This window comes from Periplaneta americana, chromosome 9 (genome assembly GCF_040183065.1).
Source record: "Periplaneta americana isolate PAMFEO1 chromosome 9, P.americana_PAMFEO1_priV1, whole genome shotgun sequence".
NCBI lineage: Eukaryota > Metazoa > Arthropoda > Insecta > Blattodea > Blattidae > Periplaneta > Periplaneta americana.
The window spans coordinates 154,319,541-154,338,117 of record NC_091125.1 but is presented as its reverse complement, the minus strand read 5'-3'; the positions used below and the strand labels follow the sequence as shown (position 1 = coordinate 154,338,117).

At 36.6% G+C, this 18,577-nt stretch overlaps 1 protein-coding gene across 1 annotated transcript; it reads left to right on the top strand.

Moving 5' to 3' along the window:
• Positions 1-836: 836 nt before the first annotated feature.
• LOC138706631 (innexin inx2-like) lies at positions 837-16,819 on the top strand. The gene is made up of 5 exons (XM_069836162.1): positions 837-1,087; positions 1,654-1,658; positions 5,390-5,572; positions 8,479-8,618; positions 14,906-16,819. Exons 1-5 carry the CDS (start codon positions 837-839, stop codon positions 15,431-15,433), a joined length of 1,107 nt encoding a protein of 368 aa, XP_069692263.1. The 3' UTR covers positions 15,434-16,819.
• Positions 16,820-18,577: the final 1,758 nt, after the last annotated feature.

The window sequence follows — 18,577 nt, the reverse complement described above, 5'->3', positions numbered from 1 at the left end:
TTCCAACGGCAGTGAATTCCATGAACGGGCATGATATGTACAAATAATAAAAATGACCAAATGGACTGAGTGAGTTTAGGAATCACATTCTTCAATTGGAAAATAAGTTTGCATATATTCCGAATTCTCGTCTTATATATTAAAAATTCTGTTCTTCAATGTAAAAATCTTTTCAACACGTTACCCTAAGAAAGCCATTTCTGTGTGATAAAGAGTATTTTCATATAACGAACCCATACCTTCACAAATTTTGCTGAAAATACAATGAAAGAGTAATGGAACGGAACAAGTTTACGGTACAACGCCCTTCCTTTGATGGAATTTACCACTTTGTATTGAACTATTACCGCAGCGCCACGGTGATAATGGTTTGAAGTAGACTACTGTTTACCTAATATTTCATGTAATTTTCGCACCATATATAATTCAATTGAGTCATACTTTGGATGGTATCCACTGAGTTTGAATAAAATTATCGTTATTTTCGATTTTACAAGGATTTATATTTTTCGAATGGGGTTTAGTAGGTACGACAAGGGGGGGGGGAGTCATAAAAGAAAGTCTCACCGAAAAGTGGATCGGATCTTCAGAAAGTTTGGGAACCACTGGTGTAGAGTTACCGGAGTCTACAGTTTGTCTGGTAATTCGATTTTTTATATAAGTAGGCCTACTATATTAATATAAATTATTTAACAAATAAGTTAATTTATAGCTGTTGTATATTTTGACAGTTTTCTGCCTTACAGCGCGAATTATTAATTTCGTACCAATTATGATTAGTCTGTGGTCTGTGGTCGAAATTGTAAAATTCCGCTGTGTTCCAGGGTGCCAGTACAATGAGTGATTTGTTAGGCTCTGTACGGGCCCTCCTGAAACTCCAAGTCATCTGCATCGACAACAACATATTCCGACTTCACTACAAGGTGACTGTCGTAATGTTGGTTGTGTTCTCCCTGATTGTCACGTCCAAGCAATATTTCGGCGACCCCATCCACTGCTATGAAGAATCTGGTATACACGACGCAATAATCGATTCCTATTGTTGGATTTACTCAACTTTCACAGTTACTAAACATTTCAAGAGTAAGTCATTTCTACAGGGACATCATTTTATTTGTACTTCAACTTTTATTGTACCTGAGTTTTTTAATGTACTTCACTCCCACCCCCTCTACTAGTAGACTTCAAATCGTTCTCCACACAGAACCGAGGCCACGTGTGCAGTACTGAGTTAGTGAGTATAGTACGTTCCAAAAATATGTTCGCGTTTTTCAGTGACGAAAGAGCTTTCAATATTGAATCATATTTTCGCACAGGTGCTGTCGTCCGTTTGCTTACGTCGCATCCCGATTTCCCCCACCTGCTTCTATTCGCCCCTCTGTAAAGAATAGTAGCTGGGCTGTCTTAGCTCTTTTCTGAAAACGTTAATTTCTGTTAGGAATTGGACGTCTATGTAATATTATACAACTGTTTAAAATAACTTAAATAAAAGGGCCTCGTTAAGTAATTAACTGTCACGTGACCCCCCCTTTCTACGACTCTGCGACAAAACCATTTGGACGGACAGTAGATAGCATGTCTAAGTAATTTTATCTTTTCGGATCGGGCAGAAGTGAAGATTAAATTTACAGTACGTAAGGTACTCTTTTATAGAGTAGGTATAGAATTATTTCAACGTGAGTTACTTGTACGAAGGACGAACCTGGTAATTGGAATTAGGTAAAATAGCCTATAGTGCTATAGTATGCACAAAAGAACAGAAGCCTGTATCGAAATGAACGGCCACCATTTTCAAAAATGTGTTTAAATATCCATATTATGATTATTTTTCAATTTAACTTCGTTCTCTATATTGTACGCTAATGTGCTGTAACAGTACAATATACACTGCATAATTAATACGTCCGAATGGATAGCTCAATTCGTGAGTAAAACACTAAGGGCCATGATCATAGAAATTCTTAGCGCGGGTTTCCGGTGGATGATCAGCGAACTAGCATTTTTTGTATTCATAAACCAGTGTTAGCGATATGATATGAATCCTGTACAAGTAATCAGTCGATAGCCGGGGCTAGTTTAGCACGCTCGTAGCGCGGGCTAGCGAAATGTCTATGAATAGCACCCTAAGTGTTAATACAGTACTGTATTTTGATTAAACAAAAACCCAATGAAAATTATCAAACTCAAAATTGCGATATTTCCTAGTTTACATAAATGGATTAACTACTTTTCTTCCCTCCTATACCTAGTAAAGTGATTTGTATTTTACGCCAGTATCATCGAACTCCAGTCGTGGAAGGGAGAGCAAGCGGTGTTTCCGGTTCTAGACCTTGAATCTAAAGATATAGCCAGGTTAATATTAAAAATGTTAGTAAAAATAAAATTATGTCCCTGTATAAGTAGCTATATTATTGCAATACGAAACAAGAGTAACGTTAAAAGAACCAAAATTTTATTATCCCTGTGCTTATATCACTAGGTGACTACAAGCAACTTCGTCATTCTTTCACGTAGATGTAATTGGCATAATGCACGGTACGAGTGCAGTCCTTGAATGAAACATTTGTTTATCTGCGTATTTATTCATTTATTTATTTATTAGTTATTTTACGATATTTTCAACTGCTATGGTTATATAGCGTCTGAATGAGATGGTGATAATTAGGCTCCGTATTCCAGCTACCCAAAGACCGAAGTTAAAGACACATTGGGTATATAGTACGCCGAACACAGATAATGCAACAGATAAGGGTATAAACAAACAGGTCGTCGCTGCGTTTTAGTGGAGCACAGTTAACTCCCGACATTCTGAAGCTATACTAGTAAACACATGCTTGAGCCATGATGTTCATTTTCGTCGTGATCTTTGCAGTGAATAATACGTGCATTCGTAAGTTACGGAACTTGAACATATGCAGATGTCACTTGAAATGATTTTATATTGCAAACAATTCTTTCTGTAGCACATGCCATTATGATTATTGTAGTACAAGATATTTCTATTGTCTGATATTGTTTCGTGTTTCATTGGGATATTGCATGTTGCTTATCACTAATTTTCTATAAACTTTTCTAGAAATTCTCTAAAATGTAGCTTATTTAATTTATTAATTGGGATGTTGGCACTGAACAACATGGTAGGCTACACAAATCCATGCTAAACATCGAGTTAATATCTTCATAATTTTCAGATTTTGATGGTACTGGTTCTTTTTGATTACGTTGAACACACTTTCTGTGCCTTTTGGTATTGCAGTGTCTTTCAGTGCACTGTTTTTGTTACTTTTACGTTTATTTTATACAATTTATGTGTAATGTTGTCTATGTTGACAGTGAAAATATTAGTTCAAATATCCTCAACTATGCCCTGCAATATTACACGCTTGAGCGTCTTAGCCAAGACATTTACCTCTGCAAGGAATCTTCAATCAGCCACACACAAAGATGTAGTTATTTAAATAATACGACTAGTAAGAGCAGTGATCGATAAGACTACTCACAATGATTACGTCCCGGGTTTTACTTTCTAGAGGAAGAGGGCAGAGGATGCGTAACTATTTTGTATACGAACCGTAAGATACGAACATACTGTACCTGCTCTGTGACGTCTTCGAATCAGGCAACTTCATTCAAGTTTATAGATAGCTGGAATACGGAGCCTAGTGATAATGCCAGTGCAGTGAGTCCAGGATCCAACACCGAAAGTTATCCAGCATTTTCTCTTAATGAGTTGAAGCAAAACCCCGGAAAAAATCTCAGCCAGGTAACTTGTCCCAACCAGGATCTGAACCCGGTCCCACTCGTTTCATAGTCAGGCGTAATAACCATTAATGGGCCCTAAGTAAATTACTCGCATCCCAGATCACTGAGATTTATGTTCACTCGTTCATATGGGCTAAAAGGACAGGATTGCAGTTGAGACTGCTAAACTGACCTCAGAACAAATTTTGAGAGAGAGGGGGAACCTGCAATCCCTGTCTCCCATTAAAGCGACGTTATCCATCACAGTCATACAAAATTTACCAAACGCCGGTTGGTCTGCTTTTTCGTTGCCTGGGATATTGGAGTGACCAGAATAAAATTCAAACTGGAATTCAAAATATTTCATTATCAGGACTGACAACGTATATCAAGAGTAAGCATGTTAATTCTCCGTTTAATGGAGTCTAAATTTAATGACGGAATGTTGGTAAGAGATCATGTTTGCGCTCCCAGTGCTGGTTAACTACGATTAAGAAGAAAATCCTTCTGTTTATAGCCCTCTTGTTTCAATCATATCTTTAACGCTGAGCTCCTAAATAAATACAATTATTATTATTATTATTATTATTATTATTATTATTATTATTATTATTATTATTATTAAAGTAAATCCCGAAAAGACAAAGTATATGATTATGTCTCGTGACGAGAATATTGTACGAAATAGAAATATAAAAATTGGAAATTTATCTTTTGAAGAGGTGGAGAAGTTCAAATATCTGGGAGCAACAGTAACAAATATAAATGATATTCGGGAGGAAATTCAACACAGAATAAATATGGGAAATGCCTGTTATTATTCGGTTGAGAAACTTTCATCATCCAGTCTGCTGTCGAAAAATCTAAAAGTTAGAATTTATAAAACAGTTATATTACCGGCTGTTCTGTATGGTTGTGAAACTTGGACTCTCACTTTGAGAGAGGAACAGAGATTAAGGGTGTTTGAGAATAAGGTGCTTAGGAAAATATTTGGGGCTAAGAGGGATGAAGTTACAGGAGAATGGAGAAAGTTACACAACACAGAACTGCACGCATTGTATTCTTCACCTGACATAATTAGGAACATTAAATCCAGACGTTTGAGACGGGCAGGGCATGTAGCACGTATGGGCGAATACAGAAATGCATATAGAGTGTTAGTCGGGAGACCGGAGGGAAAAAGACCTTTAGGGAGGCCGAGACGTAGGTGGGAAGATAATATTAAAATGGATTTGAGGGAGGTGGGATATGATGATAGAGAATGGATTAATCTTGCTCAGGATAGGGACCAATGGCGGGTTTATGTGATGGCGGCAATGAACCTCCGGGTTCCTTAAAAGCCAGTAAGTAAGTAAGTATTATTATTATTATTATTATTATTATTATTATTATTATTATTATTATTATTATTATTTAAAAGTTTTGTTTATTCAATTTTTACGGTCTCTTCACATCAGATTGAATTTTTGCTGTATACATACTGTACGTCAGTATTACGTATTAATGCCAGGACGTCTGCATCCTGAATTAAATGTTTAATTGTAGTTATTCATATAAAAAGATGGAAAGATTGACAGTATAAATCTTGAAGTTGGAGCTGATGAAATGTGTATCTCTCTTAATGGTGATGTTGCAGACTTCCAAGCAGGGCGCACGGCATCGCATCCTGGCGTAGGAACGTTCTGGGAGAACAAAGACAACGTCAAGTACACCAGGTATTACCAGTGGGTGTGCTTCGTGCTCTTCTTCCAAGCGCTCCTCTTCTATGCTCCACGATTTCTCTGGAAGACTTGGGAAGGAGGGAGAGTCAAGCTGCTAGCCGACGACCTCGGTAAGTGGACCGACTAGGTGAATCTCTGATCCTCTGAAAACTTTCTCCGTTCTACTTCTTCGTCTTTCATAGGCATGCACCAATCCTTCGCTGAAATACGACGAAACTTTTCCGCGGACGACCGCTGCGAAGCTAATCTTCTATGGAATTGAAATTTAGGGGAGAGGGGCACTATGACCCAGCACTGCAACCTGTTACGATCTATTGCGCTAACCCTGAAGCTAGGCGCATTCCCAAACCCACACAAGACTACACTACGCTTCTCTGCGCACCCAGGTTTCGAGCAGGCAACGTCCGTAAGCCAGTCCCCTCCGTGCGTCGCCAGCCGACGATCGGGGAATACTATGGAATGATAACGAAATGGAGAAATGGTGTCGGAATGATGTAGATGCCTAATATGGGAGAAAATGGGAGAACCCCGAGAAAACTCTACCTGCGACCATGTCCGCCACAAGTGTCACTATAGACGTTTCAATGAAAAATCCCAGATCTGATAATCTTCCATGCTTGTTTTCCATCATTAAAATGTTTTACTCATCATCTGACATTTCTGGCGCCCATGCATCCCTACGCATGCTGAAGACTGATGCATTTCTGGAGCGGTGATTCCCTCTTTAACGAGAAATTCAATCACAGAACGCTGACGGAAGGAAACATCAATTGTACCGTAAACTGGGGTTACTTTGAACACAGAGGAAACTTTGAACATTTTTTCAGAAAATCATATTTAGGTTTCTACGTGCTGCACTTGTTATAGATGGAGGTAAATTATCATAAAAATCATTCTCATACGAAATTTACCTCCATCTAACAAGTGTAGCATCTAGAAACCTAAATAGGATTTTCTGAAAAAATGTTCAAAGTTTCCTCTGTGTTCAAAGTAACCCCAGTTTACGGTACCCATTTTATATTAGCTAACTATGGTCACGTGACGGAAGATAATGACGTCACGACTTGCTCAAGTTGCTGTCTATTATTCTATAGTCTATTTCAGGCACGGGCACGGTAGGGGAAATAGGGAGGGTACACAAATAGTGGGGAGTTTGAAAACATGTTTGATAGAAAAAGAGAGAGAATCAGACTGCAAGCAATGGAGGTCACAATACTGCTCACAACGTTTTGTATTAACACCTATTTGAAGCATAAATAATGGTATATTTATGAGATGACGTATTATTAAATATAACAGAATAACTACCTACACACATTTAATTATTTTAAATTTTAATTTTAATCTTATAACATAACACAGTAGCACGTTCAAACTAAACCATCGATGAAACGTAATAAATGAATTAAATGCCTTATGGTCCGTTCCAGGAATCTGTGGAGTAGACCGACAAAATAAGACCTCTGCGCAAGTGGTATGTGGGAGGACTAGGAACAATGACCGCTCTGGAGAGAGGCATTGGTTGAACGAAACTACCAATCGCTTGCAGAAAAAGGGATCATTTCTATCTGAACTCTCCATCACGAGCATTTTACCCCTTAGCGGCCTCGAGCTGATGCTGCCCGCAATACACTCCAGCACAGATAGACTTCGCCCCCATGCGCCAAGTCATTCTACAGATTCCTGAGACGGATTATAGCTGTTGCAATGCAATAGGCCTATACAATAAAATGAACGTAAGACTTCTTGAAAACAATTTCTACATTGAATACATTATTAATCAGTTGCTTTTGTGAAATTAACTTTTTAGTTTAATAATGTACACAGTATGCATTACGAAATCAGATTAACATTTGCTCTGAATTATTGAGGTGATTCTTGGAATGAAATTTGACATCACAAGTCGCAGAGCCGAATTCAAGTTTATGTTGCTTATGTTTGATTTTATAGAAAATCTCGTGATGTACCTACATGTGTGACAAGAATTTCTCACAAACATGCATAGATCTAAATATTGTCATTAACCTGGCTTCAAAACCATTTATCTTTCCGCAACTTCCAGAATAAATCCATTCCTCTAAGATCAGCACTTATTCCTGATGTGCATGTCACGTTTAAGTTCAATTACTTCCATTTGTAACTCGAGAGGAACTTCAATACATCTTACAGCAAACGAATTCCAAAATAAACTACAGTAAACGACTTTTCTCAATTTCTTCTTATATGTAGATTTTCAAGGCCATTACCATAATTTTTACGTCTGTCATGTGAAATATCTGACAAAGCCTTCAGAGATAGAAAATGAAACATTTCGTTGCAACTCATCTGTTCCTTCATCTGATGTGACACAAATGCCACTGTCCTCTGTTTCGCAGGTAGACTGTGCTTATGCTGTAATGGTGGGGAAAAGTAATACGTCATCCTGTGACGTAGCCAAGTTTGCCAGTCCCTGGTCTAAAGATTATGACTAGAGTCCGGATTTATATGCACTAAAAGTTAATATTGTTAGTCAGTATAGTTTATAAACATAAAAGCTATGCCCTCACTCCTTTCAGATACCATTCTTGTCTTTCAGTATTTACCTTTGACACAGTTAAAGGTATTTAATCCTCCTAACTCCTCCTTACAAATCATCGCGAGGTATACAAGATGCATTATCTAGTCCTTGTGAATGAGTTGTCTATTTTTAAATTTTGGAGTATTGTGAACCAGGCTCGGAAACCTTAATAACCGACACCACATCCACTCAATTATACTCGGTGTCATTCTTAACTTTTAGTGCATATAAATCCGGGCTCTATTTATGACGATGTGCTTGGTTTTTTGTCGTAATTACTAGGTTGTGATTTATAAAAAAATGTTGCCCACTACTTTCAGTATGATCCCCGTACTAGCTTCTGTTCTAGCGTTGTGTTCTGATGGATAGCTAATGTCTGTTATTATTATTATTATTATTATTATTATTATTATTATTATTATTATTATTATTATTATTATTATTATTATGTTGCTTTAGGAGGTCCTCTTGTGAACGAAAACTGGTCAGCTGATCGCAAGAAGAGAATCCTTGACTATTTCAAATCTTCAAAAATACACACCAACAACTTCTACGCACTTCGTTTCGCAGCCTGCGAGATGCTGAATCTCATTAATGTGGTAAGATATACTAAACTAATACCAAAGAATGTCTGTATATGCAGGATAGGAGGAAACTTTTTTATGTATTTTTTTATTTTATTAGGTTATTTTACGACGCTTTATCAACAGCTTAGGTTATTTAGCGTCTGAATGAGATGAAGGTGGTAATGCCGGTGAAATGAGTCCGGGGTCCAGCACCGAAAGTTACCCAGCATTTGCTCATATTGGGTTGAGGGAAAATCCCGGAAAAAACCTCATCCAGGTAACTTGCGCCGACCGGGAATCGAACCCGGGCCACCTGGTTTCGCAGCCAGACGTGCTAGCCGTTACTCCACAGGTGTGGACGGAGGGAAGTAAATAAGGTCATATTGAGAGATGAATCAAGGAAGTGAGTTACCGTAAACGAAGAGTACAATACCATTGTGGTCTTTTGTGAACGGGGTTCGAATTTTGGAATGCATATTTCAGAAAATCGGGTGACGTTGAAGAGTAAATGCTAACAAATGTGTACTTTATTGGTTTGTTTCATAACATTGATGGTTTGACTGTAATTCCATTGAATTTGTGAAAGAGGTTGGAATTTTGGAATGCATATTTCAGAAAATCGGGTGACATTGAAGAGTAGGCTAAATGCCAACAAATGTGTACTTTATTGGTTTGTTTCATAACATTGATGGTTTGACCGTAATTCCATTGAATTTGTGAACGAGGTTCGAATTTTGGAATGCATATTTCAGAAAATCGGGTGACGTTGAAGAGTAAATTCTAACAAATGTGTACTTTATTGGTTTGTTTCATAACATTGATGTTTTGACTGTAATTCCATTGAATTTGTGAACGAGGTTCGAATTTTGAAATGCATATTTCAGAAAATCGGGTGACATTGAAGAGTAAATGCCAACAAATGTGTACTTTATTGGTTTGTTTCATAACATTGATGGTTTGAGTTTGACCGTAATTCCATTAAACATCGATAATAAAATGTGTGATAGGGAGACGTGGCAACCGTGCATTCAAAGAAAGTCGGAAGTAAGACTAAAGCGAGAAGAGGAAGTGCACAATCACCAATGTTCCTTCGTGAGCGCTAAGTTACTGAACCCTTCGTGCAGTTACGTACAGACCCAGAAAAAAAAAATTGGGCTACCTAATTTTACTAAGTTCCAGATACAACGCATTGTGTATGTACAGCTGTCAAAAGAAAAAGTGGCCGCTCTCCTGGAACAAAGTTCCCTTCGGGTATCTTCGCTACAATTCGGAGACAGGCGATGTTACATGTTGTTGGACCACGTTGCCTGATATCTACAGTTATAATTGAAGTATACTGTGTGTTATTCGATAGCATAGTGGTAGTGTTCAGGCCTCTTATTCATGAGGTCCTGCGTTCGACTACAACCTCGTGCTTTTTATGTCCTTTTTTGTTGTGTTTTTGAGAGAGACAAACTAGACATAATGGCTCCTTTCTCTTTTATGATTATTTTAGTAATTAACATCAGGTTCATTAATAAATTATGCCATGACTTTATCATTATCATTACGATATTGTGGCTGCAAATGGAAAGAAAAAAGATTTTATTCTCAATAAAATATCTTTCGTGGCATAAACATAACAAATTTACTGGTGTCGGCCTTAAAACATTAAAAAAATTAAGCGTTCAAAAAACAAAACAAAAAGCCACAATTCAATATTTAGTCTATCTTCCTCTTATCTCGATCATCTTGCAGTCGAGTGGGCATGGAATTGACTAGTCTTTGCAAATAGCGACTGTTCTTAGACACGATATTCCAGGCATTCTGAACATACACACATAAATGTTCTGTCCATGGGCAGGTCTTTCATTGCAAATACAGCAATCTCCAATCTTTCCTATTTTCTGCCTTCCTCTTAGTCTCCGCATATGATCCACATATCCTAATGTCGTCTATTATTCTTTTCAACCAGAGACCCAACCAATTCCTTTTTCTCTTTCTAATCAGTTTCAGCATCATTCTTTCTTCACTCACTTTTTCAAACACAATTTTATTTCTTATTCTGTCTGTCCACTTTACACGCACCGTTCTTCTCCACATCCACATTTCAAATGCTTCAATTCGTTTCTCTTCATTTCGTCGTAATGTCCATGTTCTTTCCCCATACAATGCCACACTCCACACAAAGCACTTCACTAGTCTCTTCCTTAGTTCTTTTTCCAGAGGTCCGCAGAAGATCCTTCTTCTTCTATTATTCATGTTTGCAGTTTTCTTGGGAAGAATAGGCCTAAATGCGGTAACATCCCGTTGCTTTCCGCACACCACTATCTCTTTCGCATCTTATTAAATTCCAGGGGGCCCAAGCGTGGAGATGAGGAGAGTGGATTTGACTAATTGGGCCCTCCGGACTTCACCGAAAGTCACGGCAAGGGTTAAATATTAATTCTATCAGGATGTTTGACCCGGTCAGAGACCGGGAAATCTCAATTAGCCTTTGCCCCCCGCATCCTGGACTAGCTTCTACGAATCATCAGAAAATCTTAGAGTGTGATTGGGCCAATTTTTCCGAAAATGTTTCCACACTTTTGCTCTCGTAGCTTAGAGGACGAACGTCGGAATTTAGATGTCAACGTCTCAGGTTCAATTCCTCGTTACTCCTTTTCATTTTATTGTGGTTCAAGATAGTATAATGTAATAATACAAAAAGAAAAACTAATAGCAGTATTATGCAACTGAATTTTTCCAAACCTAATATTAAATTTATGTTATTTATATCGCTAAAGAACGATTACAATATAAATAACTTGAATATTATTTATACAGTATCACTAAAGAACGATAACAGAATATAAATGATAAATATCGGTTTGTTTAATTAATATATTGCGAAAGAACAATAACAATATAAATAACTTGAATATTGTTTTATAATGCTAATGAAGGAAAACAGAATATAAATGATAACTTGAATATTATTTAAATCGCTAAAGAACGATAACAATATAAAAAACGTGAATATTATTCATATCGGAATTTCACAGATTTATTACAGATGTATTTAAGAAATTGTAGAAGAATAGTAATTAGTAACAGTGTCCTATTTATTCTTCTTGGAGCCAAATTTGTAACTTTTAAAAGTGTGGTTACCGGTACTATGTTGAAGTGTATGTGTTGTAACGGATGCTTGATTTGTTATGTATGTGAGTCAGTTATGGGATGCTTGATGTCGTCGCAATGTCGTAATTATAGTTTGATTGTGTTTGTGTGACTATTGTGTATTAATTTATGATGTATGGTACGGAAAGCTGCATATTTGTGTTATAGAAGTGTTACGTATGTATGTTGTTAATGTTTTTGTATGTTTCAAATTGATACCTGATATTTGTTTTGCAATCGCAATGCCTAATTTAGGGATTGTTTATGTTTTGTTTACATCGCGTAAGCTAATTTAATTTTCTTTTCCATTTCTCTTTATGCTTATATTTTTGTGTATAAAACTATAGCCCTAACATACATATGTAAAATAGGGCTAACCCCCATTGGAGATACAATAATAATTATTATTCATATCGTTATAATACGATAACAGAATACAAATGATGACCTGAATTTTATTCATATCTCTAAAGAACGATAACAAAATATAAATAACGTGATATCCATAAAGAACGATAACTGGATATAAATGATAATTTGAATATAATTTACATCGCTAAAGAACGATTAAAAAATAAAATAAAAACTTGAAGAAGGCCCGAACCCACGACCTTTGAATCATTAAACAAGCACTCTACCGCTGGTCTACGAGGCGCAGATATGGCACACTTTCATATTTCCGGAACTGCTTGTACAAGCACATGCATCGTGTAACATCGCCGCGACCCGAAGTGGACTTTGAAAATATTCGCTGTTCACGAGTGCGGCCACTTTTTTTTTTTTTGACAGCTGTACAGTAAACAAGTGCGCCTAAATGTATGCTACTTATGGACAGTCTTGAGAGGCTTGTTACCTACATAGAGGAGGACTACTACGAAGACTCGACCATTTTAATTCCATATCTGTACATAATTATGATGTTATATTTTCTTGTGACTCAACCGCTACTGTTACGCAAACACGGGTTGAAATGTTGCCATTTGTTCGCTTTTATTTGTACGAATATCTCAAAATTCATTCCGTGAAAATATCGATATATTTTTTTCAGCATCTATTTTACTTTGAATAATAATAATAATAATAATAATAATAATAATAATAATAATAATAATAATAATAATAATAATAATAACAATAATAATAATAATAGTAATAATAATATATTATAGACAGTGGACAGCTATATCTCTTATATCTAATTCTGTAAAGTGAATATACTGGGTGTCACAAAACTCCCACACCGTAGGATAAATCATATAATGTGTTTTATACAGGGTGGAAGTGAAATAACCTTGCAGATTTTCATAGCGAATAGCTCATGTTGCATGTAACAAGGTGGGAAGTTCATAGTTTTCTCAGAAAAAGAAAAGTTTTTTTTTCTCTCCGAATGTTTAACATCCTCTTATTCGGTAATTATTGCGAGTATTGTCGTTATCGATAGAAAATATAATAACGAATAATAATTTATTCCTCTGACGTATTTCAATAGCGTGGAAGTTTTCGTGTAAATTTAATTTAAAAACTTAATTTCAAACCACTGAACAATACGAGCAGATTGTATCGTCGTAGAGAGGAGGTGAAATGTAGCTCACCTAAGAAGACAGACTTTACAAGTACATTTGTATTACGAGAAGAGAGAAGAGTGTTAGTGGCGATTTTGCCTGACTGCTGAAACATCTAACTTAAGCACAAAATGTAGTATAGGTTTTCTATTCATTCAAGTGTATCTATCGTCCCGTTCAATCTGCAGGGTTATTTCACTTCCACTCTGTATATGGTTGTATTGTTAGCAGAGGTCCCGTCTAAAGAGCTTCACGCTCGCCTACTTGAATCTCCTGGACTTTGCTTTGGATGTTAAGTCACGGATCTACAGCGTAAGCTTGGAGGCATGGAATATCTACACCGAAAGATCGAATATGAGTGCCGCGCCGTATCACCTGACTTTGTGACCCTTGTTTTAAATAACATGCGATTTTGCCTCCAGATATATGCCGAGCATTGCAGAACACATATACAGAGACATCATTTTATTTTTACTAACATTTCTAATATTAACCTGGCTATACCTTTGCTACCCCTTTCCACGACTGGAGTTCAATGATACTGCCGTAAAATACAAACAAATCACTTTACTAGGTATAGGAGGGAAGAAAATTAGTTCATCCATTTACGTAAACTATGAATTATCGCGATTTTGAGTTTGATAATTTTCATTAGGTTTTTGTTTAATCAAAATACAGTACTGTATTAACAATAAGTGTTTTTACTCACGAACTGAGCTATCCATTCGGACATATTCATTATGCAGTGTATATTATACTGTCTACAGTACATTAGCGTACACTATAGAGAATGAAGTTAAATTGAAAAATAATCATAATATGGATATTTAAACACATTTTTTTAAAATGGTGGCCGTTCATTTCGATACAGCTTCAGTTCTTTTGTGCATATTATCGCACTATTGTACCTAATTTCAATTACCAGTTTCGTCCTTCGTACTAGTAACTCGTGTGGAAATAATTCTGTACTTAGTCTACAAAAGATTACCTGACGTACTGCAAATTCAGTCTTCACTTCTGCCCGATCCGAAAAGATAAACTTACTTAGATATGCTATCTACTTTCCATCCAAGTAGTTACGTCGCAGGGTCGTAGAAAGGAAGGAGGTTTTTTATTAAAGTTATTTTAAACAGTTGTATAATATTACGTAGACGCTCAATTTCTAACAGAAATTAATGTTTTCAGAAAAGAGCTCAGACAGCCCAGCCATTAGCCTTTACAGAGGGGAGAGCAGAAGTAAGTGGGGAAAATTGGAATGCGACGTAGGCAAACGGACGACAGTACTTGTACGAAAATATGGTTCAATATTTAAAACTCTTTCGTCACTGAAAAACGCGAATATATTTATGGAACGTACTATACTCACTAACTCAGTATTGTTTAATATCACCGTAAGGCACTTTGACTGCATACGCTGCTTGGTTCTGTGTGGAGGACGATTGGAAGTTTACTAGTAGAAGGAGTGGGAGTGAAGTACATTAAAAAACTCAGGTACAATAAAAATTGAAGTAAAAATAAAATGATGTCCCTGTAGAACACATATTGTGATTGGTGCTAAGGTGTGGGATTTTTCGGACACCCTGTAGAAGCAGCTAACAAAATGAAACTGCATTTTCCTAGATCGGCCAGATATATTTCCTGGACAAATTCCTGGGCGGCGAGTTCACTAGTTACGGGCCGTCTGTCATATCCTTTTTGGAGGACACTTCCCCTTTCGACAGAGAGGACCCGATGACCAAGCTCTTCCCCAAGGTGACCAAGTGCATGTTCAGAAAGTATGGGCCCTCCGGCACAATCCAACTGCACGACGCCATCTGCATCCTGCCTCTGAACGTGGCCAACGAGAAGATCTTCGTGTTCCTCTGGTTCTGGTTCATCGTGCTGGCCGTCATCACAGCGCTCGCCCTAGTGTACCGCGCCGTGGTGTTCCTGGTTCCTCAGGTGCGATCGTTCTTCCTACTGGCCCAGACTCGGTTCGTCCCCCGCTGCAAGATACAGTTAATCGTACAGAAGATGAGTTCGGGGGACTGGTTCTTCTTGTACCAGCTCGGAAAGAACCTCAATCCCATCATCTTCCGCGAAGTCATTCTAGACTTACCGGCTCAACTGGAAGCTGAGGTCGAAGACGAAAAGAGTGCTGTTGTATAGAAGTTATTACATTCCCTTTCTGTGCTTCCATTGTTGGAGATGGAAATAGTTTCTCGCTAGTTTTAACTTTTGCAGTCATATCCGATACATTTTCAAGTCATTGATTTCCTGTTATCAAGGACATACATTTTTTGTCCTCATTTGAAGGATTTACAGTGCATAATGACAAGAGATGGTAGATTTTTGCAATCACGATAAATGCGAAATATGCCGAAATGCTGTGAAAATAAATAATTTTACGTATATTGCTGTAGTTCTTTAATCCGCGATTAAATGCGAAATTGAGTACAAAATGCGAAATGCATGTGTTTTTGCGAATTAAGACCGAAATTACATTTTATGGTTTCTTAAAAATCCAAATATATGTATAAAGACCCCACCACATACATATTCTTACATTATTTTTTAAATAGTTTGGTCACCCTTCCATTGTTAGCTTTTACAGTATGAATAATACAGGAATGTGACTACTTAAATTATTTATTTTGACAGCATTTCGGCACATTTATTTTTTGTTATCTGTATTACCATTATCTTTAGTTTTCAACATCTGTAGTGCTCGGGAAAAGTGGCACAAATCAAAAATGTTAATTTTACACATTTACAATTTTTCACATTGGTTTATGTCGATTTGATTTTCTTCTTTATGAATTATTCTAATGGGAGAAATGCCTATGTCTCTTTTTCCAAGCGAGCGGATGTTCCGTAAGTTTTCAATAAATTAATAAAAAAAATTTGTGGAAACTAACTTATGCCACTTTTACCAAGCATTGCAGAACTAATCTATTTGGTGCTGGTAGTAGAATATTGGCTGCTATGCTATCTCTTTAGGTCCAGTGTTCACTCATAAACAAGTTGTATATGGTAGCGGATGAGTAATTAGGTGGATCATCCCTGCGGCGGCGGCGGCCCGAGTTCGAGTCCCGATCAGGTGTGGGATTTTTCATTGAATCTTAGTGTAGTCAGCTGGTGTGGGCTTGGAATTGCGCCTAGCTTGAGTATTACCACAATAGATCGTAACAGGTCGCAGTGCTGGGCCATAGTGCCCCCTCTCGTAAATTCCATTCCATTCCAACTACGTGGATCTGATTAAAATCACACCATATGTTTTAGCATGTTTTTAATGTTTAAAAGTTCACTGTAATTCTATATGTTTCCTTTGCTTACGTATTATTGTCAAGCATTTTAACTTAAACATCTATCAAATTTATCTGTTAACATATTGATGACATTGAATTTCCACCACCTAAATTTCTATAAATTATGTTCCATCCTAAAACGCTACAAAATGCTAAATCGTAACATTGAAAGTGCTATAGAATGCTAAATTTTATTTTTAAAGTTCTAAATTTTTTTAGAAAAATTCGTTCTGGCACCGGGAATGAACTCGGGACCTCTCCAGTCTGTGCGCTGAGCGTTCTTGTCATCTGAGCTAAACGGGGACACGATCTACGGTTCGACCGGCACCGTGGATCGTGTTCCGATATATGTCAGGTGAAAAGAGCCCTCAGCTCGCAGAGGTGAGAGGTCACGGGTTCGATTCCCGGTGCCAGAACGAATTTTTCTCAAATTAATAGATATTTACTTATAGTCAATGATTATTCAATGAGGACGACAAGACCTCATATATAAATAAATGTATATATCTAAGTTTTTAGCTAAAACCTACCATCTCTAATTATGACAGTTGTGTTTTAGGAATCGGTTAAAACTTATTTCAAGGACCAATAAATTAAGATATGTTTTCGCCTTCCTCCACGAGCTGTATCATTAGTGATAAGGATAATATTTTCTCATCGATTCAGCAATTTTTTCATTCAGATTCGACAGACTTTTTTTAAGATACATTTTCATATCTTTGTGTTCCTGTCAACGAGTAGCTGTACGTACACTATAATAAATAACTGCTGAGAGGAAAGGGTTCAATGCAACGCGCACGATTTACGCGTGCGGCCAAATGCGTTGAAGTGGGAGGAGGAATATTTGAAAATTTTCTTCATACTTATTTTCTGTTTAATAAAGTGTTTTTAATACTCAGTCTGTACATTTTTAATTGATTGATTCCTTAAAGTCTTAATTTATAGTCACAGTCTAGTTGAAATATATACAGAAGAGGTTTACAATACAATCTACTAGTACAACACAAAGGTTTGGTATCAATTTCATGATCCTTTTCTTATTGATTTCTTTATTTATTCCTTCATTCATTAATTCGTTCATTCCTTCCTTCATAATTTCACTCACTCATTTCTTCCTTTCTTTCTATACTTATTTATTTTATTTATTACTTAATTTATTTATATATATTTATTCATTCATTCATTATTGTATTTTCTTGATATATATTTTTTTTCTAGGAAATAAAATTAATTTTCATTAACGTTTTATCAGATTCGCTTTTTATAATGAATTAACAACTCTTAAATGCCCATTCCAGTATGATCGATTTTTTACTGTCCATAATATTCCTTGACTTTCTCTTCTTATTCTGCCTCAGTAGTATTGTATCTTTTTTGCTAATGTACCGCCAAAATATGAGCCGTTCAGAGCAAAAGTGGTGTAAGTCAAAATTGGGTAATGAGGTTTAAAGTAAAAATTCTGTAAAATATAGCGCAAAGTAGCAATTAATATGTCCTTCGTGCTATCCACTAACTACTAATAGTTTAAATAATTTCAATATTAATTGCTACACTATGCTGTATTATACAGAATGTTTACTTTAACCCTCATTACCCATTTTTGACGTACACCACTTCTGCTCTCAACAGCTCATATACTGTTATTTGTAACCCCAAATTGCATTACAATTAAATAAGAATTAACAAAAGACTATGACTGATGTACTAAAAATACATTATTATTATTATCATTATTATTATTATTTATTCATAGTGTTCTGCCCAAGAGCAGGTTTTTCACTGCAAACCCAACATTCTCCAATCTTTCCTACCGCTACTCTCTTCTTGAAAGATGACTTTAAGAGGCTTGGAATATCTACCCGGTATATCTATTATTCCGATTGTAACCTTAGCTATTGAAAGGATCAATTGCTCTCCTGAAACATCACCTGCATTCGAAATGAAACTGAGTTCATTACGTTCACTCTGTGTAACTGCATCGTGTCAAGTGGAGGGTTCAATTTCA

Excerpts from the sequence above, each read along its gene's own strand:
- LOC138706631 (XM_069836162.1), top strand. The coding sequence starts at position 837 with ATGAGTGATTTGTTAGGCTCTGTACGGGCCCTCCTGAAACTCCAAGTC. Across the intron at positions 5,573-8,478 it reads GCTGCTAGCCGACGACCTCG|GAGGTCCTCTTGTGAACGAA; the intron begins GTAAGTGGACCG and ends ATGTTGCTTTAG. Across the intron at positions 8,619-14,905 it reads TGCTGAATCTCATTAATGTG|ATCGGCCAGATATATTTCCT; the intron begins GTAAGATATACT and ends GCATTTTCCTAG.